The 20,018-nt window shown below is 39.3% G+C and overlaps 1 protein-coding gene across 6 annotated transcripts in view; it reads left to right on the plus strand.

The window, feature by feature from the left end:
- The window catches only part of PKIB (cAMP-dependent protein kinase inhibitor beta), a 54,045-nt gene extending 37,601 nt beyond the window's left edge, over positions 1-16,444 (plus strand). For all 6 annotated transcript variants that reach the window (XM_042016985.1, XM_042016983.1, XM_042016982.1 and 3 more), the window contains exons 2-3: positions 11,239-11,413; positions 15,569-16,444. In XM_042016985.1, coding sequence (XP_041872919.1) covers positions 11,266-11,413; positions 15,569-15,654 — 234 coding nt within the window. In that variant the 5' untranslated portion in view covers positions 11,239-11,265 and the 3' untranslated portion in view covers positions 15,655-16,444. The remainder of the gene's footprint in view (positions 1-11,238; positions 11,414-15,568) is intronic.
- Positions 16,445-20,018: the final 3,574 nt, after the last annotated feature.

The raw sequence follows: 20,018 nt of genomic DNA on the forward strand, positions 1-20,018 counted from the left end.
ACTAGAATTTTGATTGCAATATGTCTTCTTTTTTTGAAACTAGTCTATAACTGTGAAGCCCTAAGATAGTGTCCCAGGCTAAGGTTATTAGAGAGCAATAGAGATGATTCATACTTTCATAAAATAGAAGTATATTGAAAGGCTAAAGAAATTAAACCAAATTAATCCCATGTGTAATTCTACTGACTTGTTTAGGCTTGTAACTACTATGAATTTTACCTATTAGACCTATTCTCCTAGGAAAAAGAGACACTCTGAAGCAGCATGAAAGTCAGGGAGGTTTATGAATTGTTGTGATCAATGGTACCCTTTCTGCAGACATGCGGAGGAAACAAATAGAGTCATTTAAAAGTAGGAAGGGAGAAGCAAGTATAGTACTTCAGATAAACTGTTCACCTGAAGTGTAAAATTAATCCAAAATAAGTTCTAAGGAAAAATTTCTTAATGTGTATTACGGATAATCATTTAGCCTATTTGTTTCTGTCATTACTCCTCAAGAGTGTGGGATTGTGGATTTTTGATTTATTTAATTTCTTTCATCGGTGATGAAAGCAGTGCCTAGCTGGCTCATTCCTAGAAAATTTAAGAACAAGATGCTCTCAAGTACTTATGTCCCTATATTCCTTATTCTGTGGAAAAAGCTTTTCCCCCAGTCTCAGAACATTCTGGCAGATGATTAAACCTGAGGGTTTCATTATTCTGATCCTTTGTGCCCGTGGGTGTAAAATCCCTGCGGTCTCTGACAATGGTTCAGTCACAAATTTTCTGGTGTGCAGGTAACAGGGACTGTATCATCAGGTGTCCTATCCCCTGGAGATAACTCTTATCACCAAATCTGAGTGGGACAAATCTGATTCAGTGATCTGCTCTTGAATGTCAAAGCACTCATTCCTAGTACTGTCTCCTGGCTGTATTATCAAATTTCAGTGGAAGCAGCACAAGCCTTGCAATTAGATGAAGTACATGGAGAACTGCAGGGTCAAATTGTAAACCTGTACTATCAGGATATGTCTCAGTGAATTGTAATTGATTTAATTTATGTTTTTACTTGCAATTTAAAGTCTATTGCAAATATAATTGAGAAAGTCTTGTGAATTAAGGTCATTATTTAACTTAAATTCTAAGCCTAAAAGAAGATGGATTTCTCAAATCTCGGTCTATTTTCTTGGTGAGTCACCATGAGAGGGGGCAAATTTTCCTACCTGTAATTTCATTAAAATCAGTAAATAGGACTACTGCCAAGATTGAACAGGCAAACTGTAAAGGATATGACCTCAGTGAAATTGTATTAGAGTAAGCATGACATATGCTGGAGAATGAAATGAAAGTGAAAAATTATTCATTGAATACTGAAGAAATACTGTTTCTGAGGCAAAAATTTATGCTAAAGCATAAATAAAGTATAAATGGAACATACTGAGCAAGGAACTGAGGGGCCCCATTTAAAATGCAATTGTTGAAGACAGTGCAGAAAAGTCATATAACTTCTTGAAATATATCCATATGTCCTATTGATTTTTCAGCTTTGTGAGTGTTAGAGTCACTGACATGTCAAGGAGAGCAGTAGGAAACTTAAGTAACTCATTAAAGGCTGTTTCAGGGCACCAAGTTGACTTGCAGTTGGAGGTTAGCTTCATTTTCCTTGTATTAGACTTCACTTGCCAAGTGGCTGTTTCCTTCCTGGGCTCACTTTAACAGTCACCAGATTAGTCTGAAAAGCACAGTGTTCTCTTCTCGGTTGGTTTATCTTCCCCTGAGGGCAAACTCAACCAGAATGATTTTGCAGAATTTTCCAGCGCCTGTGGTGGTCTAAGGACATGGTCAAGACAAAGTTTTTAGGGAAAGAAATTATCTTTTATTAGTTAGAAAAATGTAATTGGAAAAACCTTTGGGTAGGCCAGCAGAGATAGCTATATAGAATTATCCTGCAATAGTTCACTTACATTAGCAAAATCAAAGACCTTTTACTATCCTTGAACTGAGTTAATAAAATAATATTTTATTAACTAATGAAACATTTATTGAATTGAGCAAATACGATTTTCTTTCCACCATCCTATTCAGTGAAGAATGCCAAATGAAGTATTTTGGATTGGATTTCCAGGAGTATTCTTGGAAGAGCCAGAAAAATAGTTCAGGAAGCCCAGACCATTTGTGGAGAAATACATGAAAAATTATGGAGGAAATAGTTATACAGAGTTTCATGTGTTTGAGAGAAGTGTTTGAGAGAAGTGTTGGGGTGATGTCTGGAAGATATCTCAGTGGCTCTCGGACTGATACTTGCTGAAGAGGGTGGTAGAAATGCTCCCACCAACAATAAGCATTACTGAAATAGCTGAAGTTGTCAACTGCTTTACCTGTCAGGCTGGTGCTTAAGGAAGCAAGCAGAATAATAAAAATTTGGAGTGTTAGATTTACAGACTCACTCATGTCAAAGAGCTGTCTTGCAGCTTTCCATGGTAAAGAAAATAAAACTAGCCTTTATTAGTATGCTAGTACTTTAACTGTTCAATAAAGAATAGATTTAAGCTGACTTTGTTTTTAATGCTGTTTCCAGTCCTCTGTGAGTATGTAGCAATTTAATACTAAGTTTCACTTCATTTTTTGCTGGTTTGGTTTGTGTTGGGGTTTTTTTTTTGTATTAGAGCAGACTGCTATGAGTAATTCTTGTTCTGGAAATTGTGATGACTCCTTGTGTGTACTTGCACTATGAAACCAGAATGCAGAAATGAAAAACTTAAATAGGAAAGTTTTACTCAGAGAGAATAGTGCTTGGATTTGGTTGGACTTTAGCTTTTCCAAAGTGTTCATCAGACATAAAGTATATAAGACAGAGAGTATCATCTCCTATGCTCAGGTGAAGAAATGCTAGGGGGTGTGACTGCAAAACTGGCTAAACCCAAGTATTTCCACATCAGTCAGGTGAAACTGAGATGACCAGGGAAGAAGTCCATGAAGAAGATGGGGGATGGTCTCCTGGTCTGACCCAGGCCAAAAAAATACAGCTTGTAGATTTGAAGAAGGAAGAATCATACAAATAAAATACAATTAATCTGGCTTTGTATATCATTATGGAGTGTTATCTGGCCGTGACAAAGATAAAATCAAAAGTCAGATTTTATTTGCACAGCTAAAACAATCAAGTGCTTCTAAGCACTTGTCCTTGCTTTTTAATGGAAATGGCCCTAGTCCCATGCTTTGAAGGCTTAGGAGCTTAGCAAGGTGCCTGCACGTATTCACACTGCAATTCCTGCTTGCTGCCAGACTGTTACCACCTAACTGCTGAATGGAAAGAAGCACAGGCTTCCATCCTTCTCAAGTTTCATAATGGAGAGAGAACCCTTTCACCAAACCCACTTCTACCTCCAGGGGACACTCTGGAGGTCTTAATATGAAATAAACAGGGACTTTTCTCCCTTGAAGGGTGCTGCCTGCAGGGCAAAGAATGCACTTCTGTGCAGAAGGTCTCATTGGAGCTGCTTGTTCTTTTGAGGGCTTCAGACAATATCAGTCTGTAAAGGTTGTCACAAATACTATAGATTTGGTGGCCAGGGTGTTGTAGCACGTGTCATATTAACAAAATAACTTATCCACCTCAAAAAAACCTGAAAAGAAAGATCCTTGGTGTAGTAAACTGCCCTTATATTTCTTGTGCATACTCTCCAGGTTTTCTTCTTCTGGTCTATTGGGATAATTACACACATATTCTTTTAAGTTAAAAAAAGACAAACCTGTTTTGCTGTTACCTATCTAGTTTGCTGCTAAGCCGTAAGGTCTCCATTCTGCCCATCTCTCTGCTCATCCATCATCAGACCTGCTCTCCTGCAGTGTTCCCCAGAACTGAACAAGCCTCTCCCTCCCTGTCTCCATCTTGCTTGCTTTCCAAAGAAACTCCTCACTACTGATTTCATTCCTCTTCCTCAGTAAGGTTCCAGAGCTCTCCTTTCTTCCTGCGTCTCTTTAGCTTCCAATGTAATTTCTATGTCTCATACAGACCCTCACGTAATCTCTCTTCTCCACCTACAAGCACAGATACAGCTCCCCATGGTCATTACTTGTCTGTCAGCCTTGTGCTCCCAGCTTTCAACCCTTTGTGCCCATGTGTTGCTACCAGGCAACTCCTCTTGCTCTGCAACTCCTCTTCTCTAAGTACTTCCACAAGGACTTCCCTTCCTGGGAACATACTGTACCTCCAGGTACACTCTGATTCACTCTGAGCCAGGTGGAAACATTCCTCATTCATGTCAGCAGATCTCAAGGAGATTTGGGCCTTCCCCAGTTGAGAGACTTTGGGTACACAGCCATGTTGGTTACGTGCATGGGATTGTTCCATTCTCATGTATCTGCTAAATTGTAAATTCATCTTCTCACAAAAGCATTTTACATTTCACAGTGCTGATTCCTTTACTGGAGTGCATTGTGTAAGTGGACTCCAGTATGCCTCAAGCTTTTTGCTTGCCTCAGCTTTTCCCAGTGGTTTTGTCAGAATAGTTTTCTTCCACTGAACTGGAAAGAACCAAATCCCTTGCTGCTTCTAATGAAGTATACAGATTGATGTACATACGCTGGTTTATGTAGATGACTTGTGTGTGTTCCAGGAAGTGTTTGTGGGATGTGGGGGCAGCAGATATCAAAGCAGAGGGAAAAAACTTGTTTGATGCCTCCCTAAGGAATTCCCAGTTGAAAAGCTGAGGAGAAAGGAGATTGGAGAGGTTGGGAGATACTAATTCCCTTGCGTGCCTTTGAGAGTGCAAAAGAGCATAAATCTAATTGAACTGCAGTGTTGTGATTGCAGGGGCTCTGCAAGGCAAGGTTAACCTTAAAAATTATTTCTAATTCTGAAATTGCTCCTCATGTATATTCCTGAAAGTGGGCAAAATTCTCTTGTATTTCAGGCCAGATGCAGATTCTAAGAAAGGATTTAGAAGATTGGAACTGTGTGGCTGAACTCAGAAAGTGGCATGTGCATTTGCAACAGGAAATGAAAACTCTGTGGGAATGAATGGCCCAAATATAAGAGGAAGAATTAGGTTGGTCAGTTGATTCGTTACCACCGAGTTTCATTTCTTATTCCATAGTAGGTGATGTGTTTGATTTCTTTCCAGCATAGCCGATGAGTCAGAAATGAATTGTGTTTCCCATTAAGTCGACTAACATTTATGTCATTGCTCTTGGTCACTCACAGACATTCAGAAAGTGACATGCTTGGTATTGACTGTCTGGTATTGACTGCCTTCAGCTAATGTCACTTCATTTATTACTCGCTGCAGTTAACTTCTGATTCAGTTGTCAGTATCATGACCCCTTCTCCTCTCTCCCTTATTTTCTTTCACAAAAAGAAAATTGTGCCATTACTTAGAACTGCTTTTAGTTTTGTAATGTGTTCTCCTGTGCATCAGAGCACTGTGCATACTCAGGGGTCAGACACAGCTCACAGTCAAGCTTTCTACTCTCTATGGGTTTGTAGAGGGTGAACTGCACCATTGGTGTCTGCACATTCTCCAGAAGCTTAAAGGCAGCAGGATTAATGTTATGTGGCATTTTTTCCCCTCTTGTCTTTCCCATGAGTATAATACTGGTTTTATGGAAGTGATCAGAAAATTCAACTGAAAGTTTCCAAGTTCCATTCTGAGGAAGAAAAAAGTCCTACAGCTTTGGCCAAGGTTTTCAGATTCTGTGCCCTAAAATGATGGACTTCTGAACAACAGGATCAAGATTCTGGGTATTCAGTCAGTGCTTCTGCCTGCACCAAGGCAGGAAGTGGAGGAATGCTGTAATCATGATATCCCAGTCTGACCATTTTGGCATTACAAAGATCATGTATGGAAGCCATTTTTGGTCACTGTTGATAAGGATGTTGCTTCTGGTGCAAGAATGTAGTGCAGGTCATGTACCCAGAGCAGAAATAACACACAAGACATTTGTGTAAAATGTCTGTCCATTCTGAGAACATTTTTCTGAGAAAGGCCAACTCTGTTGGTACAGAAAACCAAAATCATCTTTGTAACATGAAATAATAAAAAGTACTCTTGTTTCAAGTTTAGTCATATATTAAGAAACCCAAAAGGTAATAAATTTAATTCTTTTTCCTTAGTGGATCACTTCTAACATTCATATAGTCAGCTATATTGCTTCTGCATACTAAGATATGTGTGGTCTCTTGTCCTAAGCCCCAAACAAAATCAAGACCCCTGTGTTTGGATATACATATGGTAAAGATGTATTGATAAAGAACACTTACTTATCTTTCTGTGTGCTTCCCAGCAGTAAGGTTGCCAGTGAGTAACAAATGTTCTTGATGTGAAAAAACACATAAGATAAATTTGTCTCACAAAATTTATGTGAGTGCCCAGCTTACTGTTAGTCATCATCATAATCTCTGGGCTGTCTTCCTTAAAAGCATGGATGTTCCTAGCTGGTTTTTTTCCTTTTCTTGGTCCAGAAATGCCTCACGATAAAGCATAAGGATTACGTGAGCATGTGTAGTGACAATGTTCCTATTCTGACACCTTTGGTAAGAGGAGACAACGACATGAGGATGCAGCTGCAGCAGAAGTGGATGTGAAAGCGTGGCAACTGCATAGCAAGATGTGGTTTTCATCTCAGTTGCACAGTGGGAAGCACTTCATTCAATTAATTTTCTGTTCTCCTTACTTAGAAAGTTTTAAACCAACAGGCTTTTGAGGTAGAGGTGCTTGGAGAACACTCATTACAAATAAATAAAAACAAGCTAAACACCACTTAAAGGACTGAAGTTTTTTCTGAATATATTAAGATGCTGAAATGCATATTAAAGTAAGAGACCCTCGAGACACAGAATCAGTCAGTCTGGCTCTGAAAGTACTACTTGGCTATTGAATTTTTCACCTGTTTGTGAGAGGATTTCATGCTTTCTAGTTTGTTCCTACTAAAGAGCATTCAGAACGAACAGTGTTTCGGAAATGTAGCTTTCTCTGATAGCACAGGCAGAGACTATTCATAAGTTTTTGGCAAAAGTGCCTGAATAGAATGGAGTGATGTATTTGGTCTTTCAGGCTCCTGCGTGAAGCTGAGTTGCCACAGTGCCAATGCTGGAAACTTTTTGATATTTATTGAGGAATAGTTTGTCCTTCCAAGCAGAACAAATCTGGTGTTCTGTCTCCGTTAAACAGTAGAAGGATCAGAAGCAAAAATAGCTTTCACAAGTACTTAAGGTGATGATTTATCTATTTTCTAACAGATAAGAGTGAGGAAGAGACGACACTGACATTTAATGTCGACTGTGTCACCTGCTACAACTGAGCACCTTTAAAGCACTGTTTCCCTTGATTCTCAACACAAATTGTTTCAGGAGAATTATTGTTCTTTTCCTGTCATTTATTTAAATAAATTCTCACCAGATTCTGTGACTCATTTTCCCCCAAAGGGATGGCTATGCTGCCAGCAAAAGAAGACTCAAAGATTAACAAACTAGCTGTGTTTTAGAGAAAATGCCACTGGTAGTTTGCCTGCCACTGTTCTGTCTGAGGACACTTACTTGAATGTCTGATAGATCATTAATTGAGTTTTGCTTTTGGCTGTAATCTGTTTTCACAAGCAGAGCATTTCCTTCACCCAGAATGCACACCTGAGTGGTCTGCTGTGCATTCTGGGTGACCCTGCAGAGATTTCAGAGGCATATATGAGAGGATTAACTTAATACTCCCAAAACCTCCTTAGTGATGTCTTGGCCCAGTAATGAGCTGCAAAGTTAGTCCTGGTGATGGAGTGCTAGCTGGAGTTCCAGTCAAAGCCTTCAGTCTCTAACTGTAGTAGGTGAGCCTTTCTGGGACATGCACCTGCCTTCCTACTGTTGACCCTCCACATCCCTGCCCAACTCTTCCACCCCGTCACCTTATACTTGTGGGTGGACTGGGCTTTTGCTATGGCAGAAAGGGAGCTGGGGGAGTACTGAACTTTGTGATTTGGAAATCTGGCACTATTCTTTTGGAACTGTGCTCCATAGTCTGGTGAGCAGTGACAGAGAAAAATGACAACAGTAATTTGGAAACTCAGAGAAGCAAGTGCACAAAGGTGTTGGCAACATGCGAGTATCTTTATCTTGGATAAGGCTAGAGCAAAATGGGTTCAGTGAAGCTGAAGGAGATGTAGCCAGCAGGAGGAGGAGTGGATTGAGAAAATAGATGCTGTGGACGTTGTAATTATTGTTTACTCTGAGGAGGCATGACTAATACTGTGCTTAACAGATGCAAGGAGATGACAGAAAGGTAGATATTTCCCAATGAATGTGTTAAAAAAATTAAAGGTAGAAACAGATAAAGAGCAGAGAAACTCTATATCCTTACTTGGATGTAGGCCTTAGAAAATACTGTTATAAGAGAACATCAGAATGAAATTGAAGAAATCCCTTAGAACATTAACGAACAAAATGGCATTTCTCTCGAGTACAGCATCAAGTTACTTTGAATAATGTCTGTAATATGTTGAGAGGTGAGCTTAAATTTTGCATTATATGGACCTATAAATGGACCCATGTTTTGTAATGTCAATTCTAAGCCTCTTGGGGTAGTCCCTCATCTTTCAAATATACTTAGAGAACATTCTGTGCTAGTGCAGTGTAGATAGAAAAAACAAAGGTGAAAACCCTTAATGGTAAATGTTATGTATGTAAAGGATGGTGTATTTTTAGATAGCTAAAATTGAATTACGGCCACCAGACGGATGGATAATGATCAGCTGATTTTCTGTCTGACAGATGTTTTAGATTTGTCTCTGCATACTTTTTAAATCAAGTGCATAAATCAAAATTCACTTACATGAAGGCACGTCACATTGTGCCCTTCATCATCTTCCTGGGTTGTCTAGTATTACACAGTGCAGGGAGATTACATCAGAGGAGGAGGAGATGTGCTGAAGAGGAAAGGGAGGGCTTTGAAACAAGTGCAAAAGTGCAAATTACTGCAAACTGTACTGCAGAAGAGAGTAGCTTCATATGACATGAGTTGGAGATCAAATTTTCTCCATTTAAAAAATAACCATTTAGGGGCCAAAACATCCATGCAAGAGAGAAAAGGGGCGGGGGGGGAGAAGTCCACAAGGCAGGCTTGAGAAAGTGTGTTTTGATGTTCATGTCATTCTGTAGATCTTATGTGAACAGCACTCTGCTCACAGGAGTATTTTTGGCTCCAATGTATTAATGGCTGAAATGAAATGGGCAAGAACTGCAAGCATGCTGGTATTTTGGCACTGAGAGTAACTTTAGTGCTTTCACTAAGCAAAAGAAGACCCCAAGCATTTTCTGTTCTGAAGTGCAATTTACAATCTCTTTACTTGCTGTGGTGAGCGTATGAAGAAAAACATTTAGGACACCTACAGTTCAATAAATATGAACACCCCCAAAAAGCCATGAGACTTGTGTATGCAAACATGAATTCGTTCTCCTTATTTTCATATTTCATGCCAAGTGCTGATCTCACCCTGTCATAGTATAATGCTAAATCTAACTGAGAATGTTGATGCATGTTTGACCATTGACTGAATCATCTTAAACGTCTCTTCCAGCCTTGATTACTCCATGATTTTTATGTGTTTTCTGAAAAGGGTCATTCTTGAATGTCCATGTATATTTTCTACATTTTGCCTCTGACAGAAAAGTTTCATTTGGACTTGACCTGTTTTTATGCAGGACAGGGACCTTCTGCTACATCTCCAGGTTAGAATTTTCACTTACTGATCTTGGTAAAGCAAGCAGTTTCTTTGCATGTTCAGGTCATCTTTCAGACTTGGCAGTCCTACTTGTGCCTTTGTTTCTTGCCAATAACGATTTGTTTCTTCTATTACAAGGTACTTAGAGATACAAAAAAGATTAAGACTATTTTTTCTTGGTTTTGGATTGACACAGCTGAATGGCACTTTGAGGGAGAAAAAGAAAATGCTTGTGGTAGAAATGGCAGGTCAACATCAGCAATCAATTTTCTGCCTCTTCCTTCTTGCACATCAGAGCAAGTTATGCTTGATATCTATTTGTATAATTTTTTCTATCCATGAAATGAAAGCACTAATATTTCCCAAGCTTAGCAGAATTTTTAAAGGGAGACTGTGATGCTCTGCTTCTTACATGAATAACACTAACATGATTGACACTTTCCATATCCAGTTCTTAGTCTAAATACAGCCAGTTGTCAACCAAAAGCTGACACCCTTCTGTCAGTTTGGTCTCCAGTACCATCTGTACCCCTTACCACACAAAGCACTGACCGTATTTACACAAAGAGACAACATTACTGCTCCCACATTTCCAACAGAACTTCATTCATATAGAGCAAGTAACTATTGTTTATAATTGAGTCATGGGTACCTAATTATTATAAATTGCTCTGTTAATTACCACATTATTTTGTAAATGATTGTATTATAGCCTTTGTGACTGCTAATGGCAGTTTTCACACTCTGTGTGCCACTTGCAGCCAAGTATCCTGCTCTAGGTGTACACACTTAATCTGTTGACTGGGGGTGTGATCCTGCAAACATTTCTCTGCCTGGTCCAGAGCCCATTGTGGTCAGCAGTTTTCCCATTCAGTTCAGTGGGTTTTGAGACAGGGATCAAGGGAGCAGTGTACCGTTGGTTCCATTATTTCCAGGATTCAGTAATTTATTAGATAAAAGTCACATGCACAAATGAAGGTTAAACCAGGATAACAAGCAGCAGAGGAAAACAAGTGGTTTGATATGTGAAGGATAAAGAAATTCTACGAAGAGTTTCAGTTTGTGTTTTGAGAGGTCATTTTATATCATTTGCTCCTCTGTGAAATGAGTTTGTTCTAAGATTCTAAATAAGAATCTGAACAAGATTCATAATAAGGGAAACATGCTTTATTTCATACAGACTATATGACAACCGTTTTAGTTCTCTTCCAAGTGATTGTATGGCAAAGCCACTTAAAAAGAGGGAACGGGTCATAGAAGGACAGACAGATGGCTGACAGAAAGGCCTGTTGCTGACCCTATTTACAGGTTTCTTGTACATGCAGAGCTGTTCATTGTGCTAGTCTGATGTGCAAACGGTACGTTAAGGAAGTCCACAGAGTCTACTATCTTCTTCAGGGACAGAAATAAAGCTTAAACACTCAGTATTGAAATGGAAGGCTTTTAATAACAAAAGAATCATTGGGCAAAGCCTCTGGCTATTGTATTGTTGAGCAGGTGATTAGCATCCATCAGGTTATAGCTGCTTTCTTCTTCTGTTTGTTCCATATGCAGATGTTGCTATGAGGAAAGGAGTCAGCAATGACTGATGTGGAGCCTGTGGTCACAGATTTTGCAGCATCAGGACGCGCAGGCCGCCGGAACGCCTTACCAGATATCCTGGGCTCTCCTGCTGGTGCTGGGACTTCAGAGCTGCCACACAAACTGGCTGAGCTCTCTGTTTCAGAAGGTAATGGCTGTGCATTCAGAAAGGGACATTTTTATGCAGTCGTCCTTTGTTTTGTCTTTAAGACTTCCACCACCATGAGGTTTTGATGTCAACACTAATATTTCTTTCATCATTTAGAATTAAATTCAACCTTCCAAAGCAGTTATCACTTGTCCCTCCTGATGAGACAAGTTAATATTAACCCATATCCATATCCATCCATAGATCCAGTGTTAGCAGCGTGGGGAAACAGTTCAGTGCTGGGAACTGAATTCCAGATCCCCTGAGGAAGAGAAAACACAGTTTCATTTCCGGACAACTTGGAAAGCCCATCACTCCAGCTATAAATTCGATTGTACACCTGCACTGAGATAACTTTGCAAAAGACAGCAGGGCTGTGCTGTTAATACAATTACAGCTATCCTAACTCAGACATATACATTAAGAGTAGGGTTTATAGTGATTTACTCCTGCTAGTAGGATTTCAACTTTGCTATCTGACACTAGTACCCTATTTTGCCATGTCCTTTAATTTGATAAGGTGTTCTGTTGATAAAGCACAGATCTAATCAACACCAGCTTTGTGAATTCTTTTTTTTTACTTTCAGACTGACTTCAGGGGGATTTTCAGGTTCAGAAAAATCTGATTTCTAATGCCTATGAAATGAAAATTACAGACTGGCCCTGAGCATGGTCTGTCCCTACTTTTTTAATCAGAATCAGAATTTTTTTTCTTCTCATTTGTCACTTTTGCTTCTCTGACAAATACCACCACAACAGATGGTCCCACATCCAAGAGCAGTGATGGTGTGGGTGCAGCAAAGGGGAAGGCAAGCCTGTGCTGAGGTGTGAAGGGTCCATGAATCCGAACTGAAGTAGATGATAAAAGGGATTCCTAGTCTCCAGAGTTGCATAGCCTCCTTTTACATTGCCCTAAGAAATTACAGGATGTTAGATGTGTAGCCTCCTAAAGCACCATAAAGGCTGGGGGGAAGGATTTCTTTGATCACAAACTGTTGTTATTTTGGTGATTTAATTTATAATTATGTGTTTGGGGTTCTGTAATCTAAACCCCACACAGATACAGCAAAGGATTGCTGAGCAGGTAGAAAAAACATTTCCTGGAGGAGTGAGAAGGGACCAAATGACCATATCCTGACTTGAACCAGGAGAAGAGCAGAAATTAAGAATCTGAAGGGGTGCTGGAAGAAGGCATTGCTTTGTCTCAACGAGAGATTTTTCCCTATGAATATGCAAATTATGTCCCTATATATTTTTCCCCTCTCCATGCAACTGAAGCACTGGAAATTCATTCCAAAGTACAAAGAGTCACGTAACATTTAGTATTTTTGTTTTCAAATTGCATGTTTTTTTATGTGCCAAATAGATCTTCTGCCTGGTACGATCAGGCTCCAGCAGGAGAGAAATGTTTCCCTCATCAAAGAGGAGGCAGATAGGAATTTATATTGCTATCAGTGTCAGGAGCTGTGGAAGTGCAGTGACCAGTCCAACCCACCGAAATATTCATTGCTATATTATGTGTAACTAACCTTTTGTATTGTTTAGAGCAGTGATCCTTGAAGGACATGCACCACGTTAAACACAGCATCAAAGAATACAACAGCTGTAAATAAGTTTCTCATGTTTGTTTCACTTCAGCCTCTGGCAAGTTTAGTAGTTGGAAAGAGTGCACTTTTTAAAGCATAGAAAAGTTCTCTCTTTGGTCTTTTCCTGCCCTCCCTGAATAAAAACAAACAGGAAAGAGTGCAAGCATGGCATAAAATAAGTATCTAGCCCTCCAGATGACACAATAGTTCTCCTCTCTTGGTCTCCATACAATTCCTTAAAAAGAAGAAGAAATGAAACACAGTTTTAGCAAAATGTACTGATGCTTTCTTAGAAATACAGGACCAGCACTGCCAGGATTTAAAGAACAATTAAGAGCATGGAATTGTCCATTTCTTTTGTCATTGACACGTAGCTGTGCCAGAGCATGTCGGAAGGCAGCAGATTCTGTTATCAGCAGTTTACAGTAGTGATAAGAGGAAGTGAATACAGGATGCAGTTAGGTCCACTCTGACAGCTTGGATGCTTTCTGGGAATGGGAATTCCACAAGTACCAGATGAGAATTTTAGCCTCATTGTGTTGTAAGTTAAAGTTTTGATGAGACAGCAAACAAACAGAGGAGAATTCATCAAAATGGAAAGACAGTTTTGAAGTTCAAATGCTGTGACAGGGAAATAGTTTGTTTTTGAAACATTTGGGGCTCTAACAGACGTCCCTTTTGCCTATTTCTGACTTTAACAATAAGTTGTTAAAAAAAGAAAGTAATTTCCAGCTCAGAATAAAGAAATTAGATAAATGAGAGAAGTGGAGAAGATGGAACATGTGGCTATATAAAGTATGCCCTATTTTGTTGCTACTCTGAAATTCAGATTCAGTGAAGATTATGGGAAATGGTGAGGAGGACTCTCTCCATCTTGTTTCAAATTTAGCTAATGGTCATTGGATCATACATATCCTCTTTCTAAAATGCTGTCAGCTACTGTCATAGTGAAAAGTCAGGAACAGGATGTGCTAGTACCTTTTGGTTTAGAAGAGGAAAGATGCTTTGCTTTATTTTTTTATGAATACACAAGGACCCTACCTGTGTGATACAAATGTCCATGTACTCTGCAAGCCACATGAAGCTGATGTTCTCATGAGATGAACAGGAGAGTTTCTGGCACCAGCTGTTTATCTTGGAGCCTAACTCTGAAATGCAGACCATCTGTATCCTGTCTGATAATCGTCTGGTGGTGTGTAAGTTTTGGACCGCTGAGACTTTCCACAGGTGGTCTGGTGGGAGGTCATACTGGAACCATGTTAAATAGTTGATTGGTGTTACTGGTGATCCAAAGGTTGAAGAGGAGGCTGCAAGAAGTTTGAGAGCAAGAAGCTGTACTGGTCTTCTACATTTGGTAACCTGCCTTAGGGTACCATTCTGCCGATAACACTCAACAGCTCAACTAGCACCTACTGCACACCTAAGTGCCACAAAGTATGAGATTAGATTTCCTCTAACAAACTCTTTTCCTCTACCCTGTCTGAAAGACTCCACTGATACTAGATGTCCAACCCTGCACAAAACCAGCCAACAGCTACATTAGGCTGGAGGGTGTCAAATAACTCAGTCCTTTATCACTACAGAACTCCAAAGCCTCTGAACCTCTGAGCAGATTTAAAACATCAAGCAGTTTCTGCCAAGAGCTTTAGCTGGTGGATTGTGTATGACATTATATATTTGCTGTGGTATGTAGAGACCAAGATGTATAACTCTTTTGAGAGTTGTTTGTGATATTTATAGCAAGTCTGAAAATGTACCCTTAGATCATGACTGTGGAGGAGATGGAGGAGTATGAAGTGGAGGACAGTACAGCCAGATATGCTGAGCAGACCTCTCCTTGTCCCCCAAAAGCTATGGACTCCCATAGATTTGGGTATTCTGTTACCACTGGTACTACCATGTGGGACTTGAAGGTAATATGAAAATGATTATTATGGTTTGCAAGGAAATCAAGGCAAGAGGAGTTTCTGCTTCTCAGTGGGTAAACTTAATCAAAAGAAACAGCATGGAACAATTCATATAATGATCAGAGACACTGGGGAGCTTCTATTTATATCAGTCCTGTAAGAATTCAACTCTAATCTGTGGAAAAGTGAACTTCCAACTCAGAGCAGCAAAAAATCCCCCATCTTGTGAAGACAGGGTGAATTCACGCAGGTATTTCTTGTCAAAGGTCAGACAGATAACTGGCATGTCCATAAACTGTAATGTTATCTACCTGAAACCATACAGTGCTCAAAGGAATGAAATACTCTAATTTGATTTTGGAAATGACCCAGAAAAAAAAATAATAACAGTAATACAAAGTTATTTCAATTTTTACAGCCAAATGCACATTGATCAGCCTGTGCAAGAAGTGGGCAAATCAACACCAATAGGCAGCAGCTTTTAGAAGATGCCTCTGAAAGTTCTTTATCTCTTGAGTTAATCTCTCTTTCTAAAGCACCCATGACTGTGGTAGTAAAGAGTCAGTCCAAACAGAGATGATCAGTGAACCCAAATATTTGGCTGCATTAAAAAATCTGTGAGAATATGTGTGGTAAAAATGTTTAATTCTGTCTTTGTTTAGATGCAGGAGCAGAGGGTGGAGAAGTGTCATCATCCAAAGCCTTGCTGGAAAGTCAAGAGGCGGAAGGAAAATGCAATGATTCCTAACACCTAAGGACTTCTGGGTTAATGAATCCCATCAACAGACTTCCCAGTTTCCCTGTGTCACCCCTTCTGAATGTGGTAGCAACTTTAGCAGCACAGACATGACTTTGCAACACAGTCATACCTAGATGATTATGTGGATGGCATACAGTTCTTTCTACTGTCATCCTTCAAAAGCAATGTTCTGCATATCCAAACAGGAAGAGAACTAAAGAATATATCTCTTGTTTTCAGTTTTCTCTCTTGTTTTGGTTATAGTATTCATCCTTACTAATCTCCTTTGACAGTTTCAATTAATATACCTAGGAGATGTACCAGGAACTAACCATTGTTTCAAAATAAAAATCCTGTTTCTTAATTTCCCAGATCAGCTTCTTTCTCTCTGACACAGAGGTGTATTCATTCCCTCCAATGTGATATTAAGTATATATTAGATCACAGACATTATCTGTAATTTATCTCCTGAGATTTTTGTTATCATTAGACATATGTAAATGGGTGTGAGAAAAAAAAAAAATAAATACGTAAAATAAAATTTTCTCCTACTCCTGTCACCAGAAGGTTTTATAAACTAAAATATCAGTGTTTGTTTTCAGACTCTCCTTACTTCTGTTTGATTATGGCAGACCATCTCAGTTCTCCCACTCTTAGTAGTCTTGCCACTTTGGTCATTTGTTTTCATGCTGAATATTGTAGCTGTTCATGTGTATCTAAAGTAAAGTAGACATGTTTGTGTATGATGAAAATTGTTTAATCTCACTGTAGAAATTAAATATCTATCATCTTTTCTGTCTTCGGTTGATTTCTTGATGTTTCTCCTGTAGGACAATATTTAAAGCCCAAAACCACATATTTTTTTATTTCATCTGAGTTTTGCTTTGTTGTTTGCTGACAGTGACGATATTTCAATCATTGTGATTTTTACAAAGATTTTAGGAAAGTTTTTTCTCTACTGAAAGGACTTGTTTTGCTTTGGAGATCATGCTCTTGAAAATACTTGGCATTCATTCCCTTATTGTAGGAAACCTGAGATTCAGGTACAGACATGAACCTTCATGATTCCTGGGGCAACAGACACCTATGTACATCACAAAAACAGAGGAAGCATCTCTGATGGGTACATCTCACATTTGACTGGTATTCCATCTATGAAATATTTGTGTAATCTAAACCTGGCAGGGAGCTTGTAACAGCTCAAGAGAGTTTGTAAGGCACAGCTTTCATTCCTACTGTGCATTTACTCACACCCTGCCTTTTGGGGACCATTCAATAAAGCATCCAGTTTAATTCAACTGAACTGACCTGTTTTTCATTTAATAAGTGCAACATCCCAATTTTTTTTCAGATTTGGACAGGTAAAATAACTGACTCCACTGGATCAAAACAGGTGGCTTAAGAAAGTCTGAGAGACTGAACTAGCTGACACTGGAGGATCAGAGGTGAAAACCACAGTGGAGAGGGACTAGGAGGTAACTCTATTTGTGGTACACACTCTTGTTCTGGGTTGTAGTCCCATTCTCCTATACAAGCCCTCTTTATAGCATCCCAGTACATAAAATCGGTACATTAAAAGCAGTTGTGGTGATCCCATCAAAATCAACTATATGAGTATTACTGAAAAATAAGTCCTCATATGCTTTGCTCTTCTGGGTCATTGCCTATATCGAATTCTGCACTTCTTTCACAGTTGCAGCACTGGATATATTTAGTTTCTTCTCTGTTATAATACAGACACTGAAATTTGGGTTACAGGAATAGATACTTTAGGTACTTTGTTAGTCTAAGCTAGTTTGAAATTTTTTGCTATTAAAACACCAATTATGAACCAGCTGAACTTACACATTATTCATGTGCTAAATTCTATATAAAAAACCCAATCTATAGCTGTATACATAAATGGTACTAACTGCTCACAAATATATAGTTTACAACTAGTCAAGAATGCTCAACACCCTGGGGAATTTACTGTAAACACTCTGGTGTTTATTTGTACTTGAGCTGTATGAACTTGTCATTGAAAATATGTTGCATAAAAAGATGAAATTTAACAGAAAATTTGGAAAAATGCAGTAGTAAAAACTAAGGTTTAAAATGCAATTAAATTAAAAGCAGGGTGAACATTTTTAAAAGATCTGTAACATGTTATATGTGTATTATCTAGTTGCAGATTAACCAAGTTACAAACACAGAAATGCTGCTTTGCCACATGCATGTTCAGTTTGTGTCTAAACCATTATTAGTCTAGACTGCATGAAAGAGCTCTTTTGTAGTTAGTTGTAGCAGTAGGAGTATTTAAGTATGCCCAAATTTTACCAGATTTCTCCATTTGTGAGCCAGGTGCATATTTCTGACCAGTATAGACTGATGCACAAACTGACTGGTGTGGGAGACATTGTACCATATAACCTGTGGTCTTTGGAGCAGAGTTTATTAGTGGTGCATTTTTCTTGACTCAGGCAGGTGGGAACTCACCCCTTTAGGCCTGTCTGGGAGGCTCTGTGCCATGCGGTCCAGTACTCTGGGGCTTGGGCAGAGTGTGTCTTAAGCACAGCTAAAGTTGGGGAAGCTCTGGTTCATTTTCTTGTTAGTATACTGAAGACAGGTAACAGTGCTGCTAAACTTCAGCTGAGCCTGTAAAGAGCAAATGAAGTGCTTCTGAATATGTTTGTCACTGAGCGAGTTGATGCAGTTTCAACCATTATCCAGGCTGTACCACCCTCCCGTTAGCTCAACTAATGGATAATTGATAACAGTGTATTCTCTTGGTTCACGTGGCCACAAGTTATGGCCCTGAATCAGTAGGGTATTTTAAAACATGCTTAACTGTAAATGCAGACAGGTTTCACAGCAGTCAATAGAACTACTTAGGTGCCTAAAATTAGGTACATACTTAATTACCTTGATAAATGACAGCAGCAAACTTCTATTAAGGCTAATCTGGTATTATAATGCATTAATCCCAATTTCCATTCCAGCAAGTTTGGTACAGGTAATAGCACCTTTTTGATCATCTTACAGCACTATCCCGCGCTTTCATAAAGCAAAGAATTTCATATTAGTACTAAATAAAAAAGGTAACTTTGTTGTCTCCATATTTTAGAACATAATGAAGCAATTATCCATTCTTACCGACTCAGCATGCTAAAAAAAAAGGCAGGAAGTACCCTTGTAATTTTATTGCACATATATAAAACAATTTAGGTGTTTTGAATATATAGAATATTTGCCTTGATGTTTTCCAGATGTCATTAAGAAATTATAATTACACTTGGTTACTTAAAAATTACAAGAGCAGTGGCTATAAGAGGTTTAAACTGCACTTTACCACTACAACCACTTTACCTACTACTATTAGTAGGCTAAATATCCTTATGTACCATGCACACAAAGAGGAATACTTCAAGATTTAGCAAATTAATATTAGTTCATATTCCTCTCTTCTGTCTGCTGGTGTTCTGTGTGTGATAAAGCCTATGAAACAGAATTGAACAAAGACTTCTGCATGGATTTCTCCACCGGTGTGTTCAGTGAGCATAAGCCCCAGATGGTGGTGAGTGTGGATTCCCCCGGGTCCAGACAGCACAGACCAGTGAGGCTGAGTCCACCGGGGTCCCAGGGCGCTTGCTCTGAAGTAGAAAAAGCAAAGGCTTAAACTGTCCTGCCATCTAGTGGGATCTTCAGCCTGCCAGGTAGGCTGTGCAAGGCAGTGGAGGGAGACAAGTTTAAGAGACCTCAAACCCAGCTGCAAACTGGGCTGGTGAGAGGCAGAAGGTCTCTAGCTGATCCGACACATTCACTTCAGGAGTTTTGCTATGGGCTCAGAACCTTGGTGTCTCTGTATACAGAAGTCCGTGTGATTGCAAACAGGAGGCATCTTGTGTTTCAAACCATAAACTCTTATTATAAAACAGATGTCCAAGCCTGGCTTCCAGCCTACCCTGCTTTACGTGCCCAATCTGCGATTTGGGCTTGGGTGCAAATTCCACCACAGATTACTGTTTTGACCTTTTTTAGTGATAATTGTGTTTCATCTTCTCAAGCTGAAGCTGTTCTACTTTGGCTAGCAATTAGCAATGATTGCTGAGAACTCCTACTTGACGATCTTGGTTCTTTTCCCTTTTCAGCCCAGTGGGGACCAGTTGGTATCCTGATGGCTGTAAGCAACAGGAAACCTGAAGGCCATCACTTCATCTTGGCATGTGCCACATCCCGATGCCAGATCTCTGGATTTTAGTGCAAGACTTATATTTGATGGAATATGTTGTGGGGATTTTTTGTTTGTGTGCTGTTTGCTTGTTGGGGGCGAGGGGGTGGGGGCAGGGGTTACCTGTGTGCTGAGGGCTTTTCTATGTTAAACATAGATATAT

Source organism: Corvus kubaryi, unplaced genomic scaffold, assembly GCF_017639235.1.
Source record: "Corvus kubaryi isolate FWS band 111438036 unplaced genomic scaffold, C.kubaryi_AGA036_p1.0 split3-73, whole genome shotgun sequence".
Taxonomy (NCBI): domain Eukaryota; kingdom Metazoa; phylum Chordata; class Aves; order Passeriformes; family Corvidae; genus Corvus; species Corvus kubaryi.